A 12,229-nucleotide genomic window follows, 5' to 3' on the forward strand; every position below is an offset into this window, starting at 1 on the left:
TTTGTAAAATTCAATGTTTAATTAGAAAAAATATAAAATTTAAAAATGTGTTTTGTCACCATTTAATCAATAATTGTTAATCTATCATTTCATGAATAAAAATTGTTTTACACATTTATAAAGTCATCTATATACATTTCAATTCTTTTCTAGAGCTACTATTGGTCCAAGAGGTGAACTAATATATACACATAAAAGGTATTTATTTAGATTTTTTCTAATTTCCTTGAATTTATTATGTATATCTTAGATTTTTGAAAATGTTAATTTATTTTTAATAGTCAAAATATATTGGAATTTTGATCATATGGTCTGAGTTAAAAATAATCTGAGTAAGTACCAGAAAAATCTATCTCTGCCCTTCATTTTTTTTAATAGAGTCACTAAATGTTTCAGAAAAGATTGTCAGAATTAGTTTTCATTACATTTTTATAACACATTTATAGGAGGTCATTATCAGGAGTCAGTCTTCAACTCAAATTATTTAAAGGGAAAAAAAAATAAAAACACACTTTCATTCTTAACCATTGTAGCAGTGATGTTAGCAAATTCTATGTATATTTCTGGAAAAATACTATAAATATGTATAGTAATATGTAACATTATATCATAAATCTTTATAATATTATAAATGTATTGAAAAATTTGGCAATGGGAAAAGAGGAATATTCTTTTAAAAACACTGTAAAGGAATCATTGGTAAGATATAAAAAAACTGTTAGCATTCATGAATATTCATATCAAACTAATTTGTTTCAAAAAATGTGTGTAAGAAATCTAATGACTAATAAGGGAATTTATTAATATGAATAATACTTTTGAAACTATTATTACAGTTTCAAATAAACACTTTTGAGAAACTTGTCAAGAGTAAATAATTCATTGTTTTAAAATGTATTCTTTGTTAAATGAGTTATTGATTATCAGAGATAAATAGGCTCCATTCAACTCAAATAAAGTTCTATTGCACTTTAATTTATTTCAGATTTTGCATAAAATAATTTAAAAAAATTTAATTAACATTTTTTTAGAGATATGACTTGGAATCTTGATCGATATTTGGAAGATCAATTTCAAGCTTGTCAGTCATGGAGAAAGATTTATTGGAGAATTTGGGGTCTTCTGAACAGTTTAACGTGCACAACCTGTGGCACTGAATTTTCTTGCTGTGATTTTACTAAATGTCCATTCCATAAAGAAAATATGACTTTCCCATCTGCAGACCAGACTGAGAATGTCCATAAACCAGGTGTTTTTCCATGTTGTGGAGCCAAAGCTTATAAATTTGATCCCATTGATCCATTATTTTTATTTTCTGTAAGTACAACATAAATTACTTCTTTTAATTCATTTTAGTTTTAATTTTTATTATGATAATTGTTGATTAATGCAACTTGCATGGTGCAAAAAGTATTCAAATGATCTACAAATTGGGCCTTTAAATCTAAATTTCCCAGATTTTTACATGTTTTTATTTTTTAAGTAATATGGACACTTTAGAAAAGATTTTTTTCTAAACTCAAATAGATACTTGGATTAATAATTAAATGAATTCTTAAATTAGAAATTCATGAACAGTATATAGCTTTGAAGCATTTTACTTTATAAAATTTTTACTATAATGTAATTAAATTTTTTGAACATAAACTTCTTAGTGATGTCGATCTTATTTTAATATAATTTCGTCTTAGTTTTTATAAATTAAGACAATATTGCTTTTTATTTTCTTGATTATTGTATTTACATATATAAATATTGTGACAATATTTGCTACATTTTTTTTATATTCATATTATCTTTGCTATAATTAAAGAGTACATTTTTAAAAAATAATATTCAAATAGACGAATGAAATCTGAAGCATTGTCTTATTAGATTTGTGTTCGAGCTAGAAGCTCAATCTTTTAAAATGGAAAAAATATCCTTTACTTGAAGATTTTTTTTATAAAATTATTGTAATAGATGACTTTTAATGAGTACATAATAAAAATATGATGAATACATTATAATTAAACATAATTCATAGAAATGTTCCGAAAAATAGTATGTATTTTTACTTCATAAAATCTTGTACTGCATCTACATTTCAATAGATTTATTTCTCTTCTTTTGCTTATAAAATTTTTCTTAAAATCGATCACATATTTCTTTTATTTGAAGTTGTTATGTTACTAAGAATGAATTACATGAATATTAATTTTTTTTTTACTTTGTTTATAATAATAATAAAAAAAAACTTATAATATTTTTTTATGAAAATTTTACTTATTTTTTTTTTAATTTAAGTATATAACTTATTTTATTAATCACTATCAATATAACAATATTTCATTAAATTTAGTTTTAATTTTGTCAGGGTTTTTTTTCTTCATATTTATTTCCATCTTTCTGTTATATAAATTCTCAATTCAGATATCCATCATTTCATTTAGATCTTGTTCTTAACATTTCAATTTATATATTTAACTTATATGTAGTTCGATATAAATTTTTATGATTTCTTTTTGAAGGGCTGTGCATATCGAAATCATACTGTTAGTCCTGCCAAAAGATCTTCAGACATTTTTCAAGATATGCTAACATATTTTGATTTAATTTGTTTGCCTCAACCTTCAAAACCTACACCAAATGAAAATGTGGGCTTGGATAGAATTACTCCTTGCCACAGTGAACGTGCATTAGTACAGTGGCTAAGAGCTTTGAAACCAAATAGTGCAGAACTCAAGAAGGTAATAAATGTGTTGGAAGAAGAAGTAAGACTTTTTTGTATGTTTGCCTTTACAGACTACTATAAGGATTATCAATCAGAAAATTCTAATTTTTTTTTTAATCCAATCAATTTCTACAATTTATTTTCTGAATCATTCAAAAGTTGAACTGCACCATGTTTTTCAAGTCATACTCAAATAAAATTCTGTATGAGTTATTTGAAAATGATAATGGGGCATAATGATTAACATAAAATGTACTTTCATGTGATTTTTTTTGTAGGAAGGAAAGGAATATAAAGAATGCTTTTTCTCTAAAAAAAATTTTTTTGTTCCAGTTTTTGCATATTTTTATGACTTAAACTTCTATGTTATTCAAATTGGAACTGCTTAATTTAATCAATTAGATAGAGGATAGAAAAATCAATCAATGTCATCTTCTGAAACTTTTTTTTTTTTCTAAATCGGGGATTGTCTGTAAGCATTTCAATTTATGAATCAACATTTAGCATAAAGAAAAACATTTTACTATAAATAATTGTACATGAATTAAACTTGCTGAATATATTTTTATATTTTTGAAAATAATGCTCATTTTAAAGAGCAAAATTTGCTTGCTCTTTAGCTTTTGAAGGCGTATACATCTATTAGTGTGATCATCTTCATGATATTTTTATTAATATTTGTTTTCTTTGCATTAAACTAGATATTAGTTGCATATCTGTTTTTGTTGCATATCTATCATAATTCAAACACACTTTTTAAAAATTTTAATTCTTTGAGTGATTTAACTTTCATTCTTGGCAGATTGAAGAATTTTATTTGCATTTTTCTTGTTTCTTTTTAAATTAGAATTTAAACGATAATATTTTTGATGTAGTGAAATCGCAATGTGACTTTTTCATATGCTTATGGAAATTCTTAATTAAATCTTCATATTATTTCTTTGGTTTTGATTTTGAATAATTTTTTGTTGTTCTCTTTTTGATCTCTTTTTTTCTCTTTATTGCTTTATATGGTAGATCATATCACAGTTTTGTTATACCTTATACTTTTTCTTAATTTCCTGTCATTCCTGTCTTTTTGCTTGTCACCTGCCTTTCTTTACAAATTTAGAAGAAAATAAGGAAAATATCCACTTAATTTTTTTAAAGTTATGTGAATCTATCAATAACATATGTTTATTGATTTCTGGTGATTTTTATTAAAGGGAACCTTGAAATAACCTTCAATTTTAAGGCTGAAATATCTTGCAAGTGTTTCAGACATGTATATTATATTCTTATATAAGGGAAGGTGTTATATGGAGGGTGTTAATATGAGTGTTTTAGTTGTTTTCAAACACATATTAAATAAATTTCAAGTGATATGTCATTTACTCAAGAATATGTTTTAGTTTCATGACTAAACAGTGAAGAATAGTATGCAACATATTATTTTTAACTTTCAGATATAATTTGACTTGAAAAATAAATTTTATAAGTATAATTATTCATGTAGATAATTATTAAGCTATAAATAATTATTTGTTCTCATTGAGAAGTAGAAAGTTTTCTTGTGTAAAACTTATTTAAAAACTAAAATTATCTACTTCTAAAATAAATTTAGTAAAAAAGATGCTTTAAATATTAATTTTTTAAAGTTTTTCTATTATCTATGTATATTATTTTTTACTATTAAATTTTTCCACCTTGTGTGAAGCAAAATTTAGGATGTTGAAAAAAGAGAAAGTTTTTTAAAAATTATTTATTTTTCTGCTGTATTAGTATTCAAAAATTTTATTTTAGTGTTTATTGTATTTTTTTCCCTTAATTGCATGTTTAAGATAAAACATTTTATAAAATGATTGTAAAATTTATATGATTGTTTGTTTAATTTTAGAATTCAGATATTAATTTTTTTCTCAGTAAAATTCTGTAGATGAAATTTTAAATATATTTAACATTTGGATCTGGAAAAGCAACAGATTGGCTGAATTTTCATTTTAAATAATTAAGATTATTGAAGTTATTTTATTTTGATTAAAACTCATGAAATTCAAAAAGCATCTTCATTTTTCATAACAAAGTACTTTTCATGTGTATTTGTAAAAAGTCATTTTACTTAATGTCTGTTGTTAAAAGAGTAAATTTTTTATTTATTTATCTTTAGAATCAGTCTGAAGCATATTTTGTTACTAATAATATATTTTAAAGAAATGAAATAATTCTGTCAAATGTACATTTTTTTTTTCTAGGTTGGTTCTAAATTAAGTGTTTCATCTGATGGTAGTGGGTCAGTAAATAGATCTGCAGAAAGTCTGGCAGGTATGTTTTTGTAGTAATATATACTATATATATTATTCTATAAAATATGTATAACAATGATTTATTTCTAATGAAACAAATAACATGTTACATTTTTTGTTTTGTAATTTCTGATTTCAAGGAATTTCTTATATCATGTGATAATAAAATTAAATATAGAATTATTACTTAATTAAATATATGTAAAGTATTAATTGAAAGTAATTTCGTACAAAAATATTAAATGACTTTACAGAAACTTGGGATTTTAAAAATGTTTTTTAATATAAAATAAGTGATTTAAAAAAGTGTGATAAACATAATGTGACCCTTTTTTTTTTTTTTTTTTTTTTTACTCTTATCAAATTTGAGTTTAAAAAGTGACTTATATACAAAGTTCTTTTTCTCCTTAATGCATCCTAAGATTTGCACCTATTCTCTTTCTCATCGCCTCATTCCTTTGTTATATCTGCAGAAGATAATTACCAAAACTTCTTTAAACTGAAAATTATTTTGGAATTAGATTGAAACTATTCTATTCAGTTATGTTCAAATATCTCAAAAAATTATCTGCATTTTGAAAAATAATATGTATTTACAAATGAGAAAAGGGCAATTCCTTTATATATATTCTATTTCCTTTCAATATTTTACTATTCTTGAATTATCTTTTTAGTTTTAGTTATAGATAGTTTCATGTAAATGAAAATTCCTTTCTCATTTACATTTCAAAGGTTATGATAAAGAATAGGAGGTTATGTTGGTGTTGAAGATCATTATTATATTTCAAAAGTTTAAACTTATTTTATAGTGGATCTGTGTTCTAAAGATTATCATTTTATGTCACATTTTTAGAGAATATCATTGAAAAAAATCAAATTATACATGCAAAGAAAACTTATATTGAAAAGCAAATTTAATCTTAAAAAGAGATTTTTGTTTAAGCGTTCAAAACAAGAGATTGTTTCTTTTCTGGTATCTGGATTTTTACTTTTATTTTCTTAATTTGTTGGAAATCGCATTGCACTAGTGAAGACCAATAACTCTATTATTAGTTCCATTACTGATCAAAGATAGGCATAATTATTTCAGGAGATTGCAAAACACTTATTTCTTTTACTGAGTGGAAATAATTGTTGTACTACTATCTGTAATGGAAATAGTTGCATGATCCTAGCTTTGAAATATTTTAAATTCAAGCCAAATTTTCATCAATTATTTATTTATTTTTTTTATTATTATTATTATAAGAACACTAAGTAATATTTATAAGATTAAAAAGCCAATTGTTTATTTGTTTGAACCTTGTACGTATCTTATCCCTGAATGAATTAAAACAAAATGTGGAGCATGAGTTCTTTAGCATCTGCAAAGATTAACTACACTAATAAAGAAATGTTTATGCTCCTTTAAAGGAAAGGAAATGAGAATAAACAGTTTTTTCCAATACAAGTTATATCATTATAGAAAAAATTATTATTATGTTGTTCAAAAATTAAAAAAAAATATGATATCAGTTTCATTACCATATAATTTTTCTTTGATTTTTAATCAATTTTCAAAGTTAATTTGGACAAAATTTTTATCAATTCTTTTCTTTTTTACTTGAAATATTAAACTTATTTCATTGTTTAGTTATATCTATGTTTTATGTGCTTTTGCTAAATTTAAATTCTTTTTTGTAGATTTCATTTAAATTGCTTCAGATTTTTACTTTATTATATAAAATTAAAATGAAGAATTTTAATATGTGCATATAGTATTTCATTATTAAACACTGTCTTTTAAAATTGTTGTAGTTTCTTCAACTGTTTGATGAAATTTTGTCTGGTATTTTTCAGTTTTTAAAGTTATTAAGATATTCAATTGGTATATCATCAGTTCTTTAATATTTTTTATCTTAAGTTCACTGAATAAGATTTGATAAGTTTTTTGTTGCATTATTATTATTCTACTTCTAAAGTCATTCTTTTTAAAATGTGTTAACAAACATTTCCTTTATACTTTACATTTTCTAATGCAGATTTTGGCATTCAAATTTTTTTCCCTCTGCTAACTATTGTTACTGTATTATTAGACCAGTTCTTAGAATCTAAGCACTGGTTTAGAATATTTAATTTTAATTTTAGAATATTTATATCAAGATATCAAAGTTTTAGGAATGGACCATGCTAAAAAATATTTCCACAAAAATAAATAAATAAACACAACCAAAAATATTTTTGAAATATATGTTTATTTATATGCTTTATTTTAAAATATGCTTATTTATGTGAATTCTTTAACTCACAAATGACACATTATTTCCTGAAAAAGATTCATTTACACATTATCTTAGTTTGTACTTGTTGAAATTCTGTTTCTAATAGCAGCTGATATTCATTATTACATCTAATCACAAGGGATTATTGTCTGAACTTTTATGTTGCCCTCACATGACATAGTTAATCTCTTAATATAAAATTTAATATCTTAAAAAGATAGTATGAAAAACCTAAAAACTCAGTTAGTCTAACAGTCTACTATATGTTGTCATATTCTAGAGTGGTCTCTTAAATATATGTAACATGATTTTACAGATCCGGGGTTTAAATTAGATTAAAATATCTTTACGCATACACATACATAATAGTCTCTTAATATATATTATTGTGTACACACACATATATGCAAAGCCACTGGTATAGCAGCTATAACTCAACTGTAAGCCTTCTCTTACTTTTATACAGTGATAGGCTTTCCATGCTTTTGATCGATAATGGTGAAAGTAATAATATTATTCAGAAATGAATTTATTAAAATTAAATAATAAATAAATATAAATTAAAAGTAATTCAACAAATAAATTTTTATTGTAAATTAAATTTCAGTAGCTGGATTACAAAATTATTTGTGACACATCTCATTACTTATTGTAATTAATTAACAGAAGTTGTATTTATTAAAGTCGCTTTAATAATAATTTTGATTTTTTTTAATTAGTTGGAATTTCACGAAAAGAAGAAAAGCAGCCTTCTCTTTTCACTCCTTTGCTTTCATCTTTGGGTCAAGCAGATGGGTAAGTTAATTGAATTTGGTGAGTGATGATTTTTAAGTTGTATCATTTTATTCTTTTAATAAGTAAACACATTTATTGATTTCTTGAATTCTATATCTGTAATGATATAATTTTCTTATCTGAAACATCTAACTTGTGTGCATATATTTTCTATTTATATATTTTGAAACATTATAAAATCTTTAATAATAACTAAGTAACAATATAATTTTCTTATCTGAAACATCTAACTTGTGTGATACATTTCCTATTTATATATTTTGAAACATTACAAAATATTCATGCCTCACATTTTAAAGAAAATCTGAAAGTTTGCAATAAGTATATTTAATTTTTATACTTGATTCTGTGCCATAACATTTTAATCATAACACTACTAATTTTCTCTGCTCTCTCTCTCCCTCTTTCTCTCTCTTATTCCTTTTTTGCACAGTGCTCCTGATGGCAAACAAGTTTGGAAGCCTGGTGGCTCATTGTGGCACAATCAAGATGCTGTCAGAGAACATGGTAATAGAACTAACTAATCATGAATTCTTTGTGATTGCAATGGATAAGTTTATGAATGTTTTTTATCATGAAAAGTTAGCCAATCATTCATAAAAAGTCTGTGCCAAGCTTTATGATGCATATGTGGAAACTATTTATCTAACCCTGTAGAACCAGCTCAACCTTTTGGCTTCAGAGCATATCTGAGGAAACCAAGTGGTATTGTGTGGTTGCTTATGCAATGAATTTGAATTTATAAGTTTTTACTAATTTAATAATATTTTCTCAGTTTTTATAAAAAACTAGGTTACAAATTACTTATTAAAATGTAAAATAGAATGTTTATATTTCTGTACTTAACTGAAAAAAAAATATATTTATCTTTCCGAATTCCATGTAAAATAACTCTCTAAATCTTAATAATGGGTAGTAAAATAAATGAAAAAAAAATCATTTAGAAAGTTTACTCTTCAGAAAAAAACTATTTTTAGAACTACTTACTGATACATACCATTAACAAACTGTCAAAAATTTGATACTTTTAAAATGGCAAATATGCTAGATAGGTGCATATATTTATTAGCTGCATAAATTTGATTTCACCTATTTTGAAGAGGTGATGTTAGTAATAATGCTTGCCTACTGATGAACCAGGAAAAATATTTGAAAGGTTTGACAACAGCCTTTAAAAATGAATTTGCAATATTTATTTATTTTAAGTTAAGAAAATTTGTCGAGTTGTTCCAAATAATCAGCATTTATGTCAAGTTATGTTACATTATTTCATTGCAAAGGCAATTTCAGCAGAAACACATCAGTTGTCATAGGTTATTTAGGGTGAACATGCCCTATCAAGTAAAACTTGCAAAGAATAGTTTGAGCGATTTAAAAATGATGCATAGTAAATGACCAAAGAAATCAAAGATGCAGATTTGGAAGCATTTCTTAATGAAAACCATCAATGGTGAAGGATACAGTCAACAGCTTGTTAATTTAAATGAAGCATTGAAGGAGCTATGCCTAGGATATAGCAAAAGACATGATAAGATTGTTTCTCAACATATCAATGCTCGCTTACATTTTGCTAGACCACTGAAAGAAATTTTGAAATTGCTTTGCTGAAATGTTTTCCCCAACCTGTCATATTCACCAGAAGTTGCTCCTTTATACTACTATTTATTTTTCTATATGTAAAGTGCCCTTTATGTTGAGAGGTTCAATTCCCAGATATATAGATATCAAAATTTGATTTGGTAACTAGATTGCCTTTAAACAACCTGATGACATTTACTTTTGCAGAATTCGTAAAATTATTGGAAATATGAGCAAGTGTTGTAGTTTCTGAACAAAAATATTTTAAATAAGTCGATCTTTAATTTTTATAACCAAGAAATAAAGGTTTTTTTTTTAATTATTTAAAAAAGAATTAAGTCATATTTATACATTAAAAAAAATTAGTTTCAAAGTTATTTTTTGCTAGTATTATACATTTTATTAACATTCTAAAATGTGATGTTTCTAAAGATTATATTTTTGATGTAAAATTTCCTATTAAAATATAAAATAAAATTATTATATTGTTCTCCTTAGTAGAAAAGTCATTTTAATTAAATTAAATATTTTTCATGTAGTTATGTACAATTTTTATGTTGTTGTTTAATGGAAAGAAAATTTTCTTTCAAGTTGCATTATAATTTTAAAATAAAATTAGAAGGATTTGTGTTTCTATTGGAAAAATAATTGTAAATATTGATTTTTTTCCCCTTCCAGATGCCCGTCAAATGGAATTATTGATGTTGGAATTACAAAAAGTTCAATGTAATTTCAGATCAAGGCATAGTTCTCCTGGGAAACCTTAAAATGCTTATTTATTTATTTTTATATTTTTTTAGCTTCAATTTTTATTTTATTATTTTATCTGTGATATGTTGCAGACAAATTTATTTACAAACATGACACTCAAAACTTAAGTAGACCACTTTTATAATGGTGTATATTAGTCACTTCATATTAAATATTTAAATATCTTATCTCTTTTAAATGTTACATTTGAAAAAGTAACAATTAGAGGGTTAACAGTTTATCCATTTTTAAGATGTATTCTTTCATTGAAGGAAACAAGGCAAAATTTTATCTCTATAAAGTCTTCTTACTAAATTATTTTATAAATTTTTTGTGAGACATGAATTCTTCTATAGATATAACATTCAATTTATTTGTAGCAACACATTAATTTAATAAGTTATGTAAACATTGATTTAAAGTTTGCATTAATAATGTTGTGATTTTCAAAGATATGTCTGGTTCCTTTTTTGTAGACCTCAAGTTATTTTTTTCTTATATTATAAAAAATGTTTTTATTATAAAAGATTATATTGTATGTATATATTATTTTATATATTGTTTTCTCTAACCAAATCTGTACATCAAAAACATTAGCGCATTTTTATTTATGCACTAAAAATAGAATTATGTATGTTTTACAAATGTGAAAGTCAATGCAAAGATCGGAAAATCATGAGATACTCGAAATGTTAAGCAAAGGATGTAAAACGCTAGTGAATATATTAAGAAAGAAAATTCTTAAACATTATTCAAATTAAAACAGGATATGAATGCGATTAAAATTTTGGGAACTTTTATCAGTACTTAATGATTTTATGACTTTTGTTTTGTTTTCCAACTTTTGAAGGGGGGGGGGGATTGTGCTTTTGAATATAATATGTTATATAAGGTTTGTTGGAAACTGTTTTATTATTGTTTGTACTATTAAATACTATCACTGATGATTCAAACATTGATGAAAACAATGAAATTATATTCTAATCCAATAAAGAAAAGATAAAAGTAATTTTTTTTCTTTTTTAAAAAATTATTTTTGCATATAAAAGCAATAAAATTTTTCATTTGTATTACTTTTTAATATAATATGGCTGAAAATTATGTATTTGTTCTCCTGTATCTCATATATGAATCAAATTATTGCTTAAATTATTAAACTTTATTTTAAAATTTTCTGGAATTTTTTTTGTTTATTATATCTTGTCAATAAAAGTATTTTCAAACCAAATAGAAGTTTTTAGTTCATTTGAATAGATGAAATGGGTATTGGAAAAAAAAGCAAATTTTGTTAATTATTATGGAAATAAATTGGTAATTTGAAATACAAAAGTGCATAAAAAGTGGATATTGTTGATAAATTGAAGTATTAGTTTGTTTTTTTAATATTTTTTCATGCAATGGAATGTATTTCACTAGTTGAATTTTTGAATTTATATTGTGCATGATTTAATTTTATTCTTTTTTTCAAAGTAATATTTTTGAAATATTTACTAAATGACTCTTTATTTCTTTTAAACTCTTTCAATTCATTTTAAGTATTTGACAAGTTGTTCCCTTTTATCTAAAAATCAAGAAGACTTTTGAAAAAAAAGTGCTACTGAAAATATGTAACTAACATTTTATTATAAGTTTCAAAATCAAATTTCATTAGGTATTTTCCTTTTGCTTAGGTCACCCAGTTTCTAATTAGTAATTTAACTAATTTTCAATTGTTATAATTAATGTCTGCTCTTGAAAATGTATTAAAAACCCCTTCAGCTCTTGATATTGATTAATATAAAAAATGTACTGTTATAATAATGTCTGGTCTTTCTATTGTTAATAAAAGTAAATTCATGTTCCTCTCTCTT

At 23.8% G+C, this 12,229-nt stretch overlaps 1 protein-coding gene across 4 annotated transcripts in view; it reads left to right on the forward strand.

Moving 5' to 3' along the window:
- Positions 1 to 11,503, forward strand: part of LOC129981971 (SANT and BTB domain regulator of class switch recombination-like) — a 56,408-nt gene extending 44,905 nt beyond the window's left edge. For 2 of the 4 annotated variants that reach the window (XM_056093047.1, XM_056093046.1), the window contains exons 8-14: positions 154 to 198; positions 1,032 to 1,317; positions 2,511 to 2,753; positions 4,945 to 5,014; positions 7,976 to 8,051; positions 8,485 to 8,558; positions 10,308 to 11,503. In XM_056093047.1, the coding sequence (XP_055949022.1) occupies positions 154 to 198; positions 1,032 to 1,317; positions 2,511 to 2,753; positions 4,945 to 5,014; positions 7,976 to 8,051; positions 8,485 to 8,558; positions 10,308 to 10,396 (883 nt within the window). In that variant the 3' untranslated portion in view covers positions 10,397 to 11,503. The remainder of the gene's footprint in view (positions 1 to 153; positions 199 to 1,031; positions 1,318 to 2,510; positions 2,754 to 4,944; positions 5,015 to 7,975; positions 8,052 to 8,484; positions 8,559 to 10,307) is intronic. The other 2 variants (XM_056093048.1, XM_056093049.1) reach the window with 2 other exon arrangements.
- The last annotated feature ends 726 nt before the right edge of the window (positions 11,504 to 12,229 follow it).

Source organism: Argiope bruennichi, chromosome 8, assembly GCF_947563725.1.
Source record: "Argiope bruennichi chromosome 8, qqArgBrue1.1, whole genome shotgun sequence".
NCBI lineage: Eukaryota > Metazoa > Arthropoda > Arachnida > Araneae > Araneidae > Argiope > Argiope bruennichi.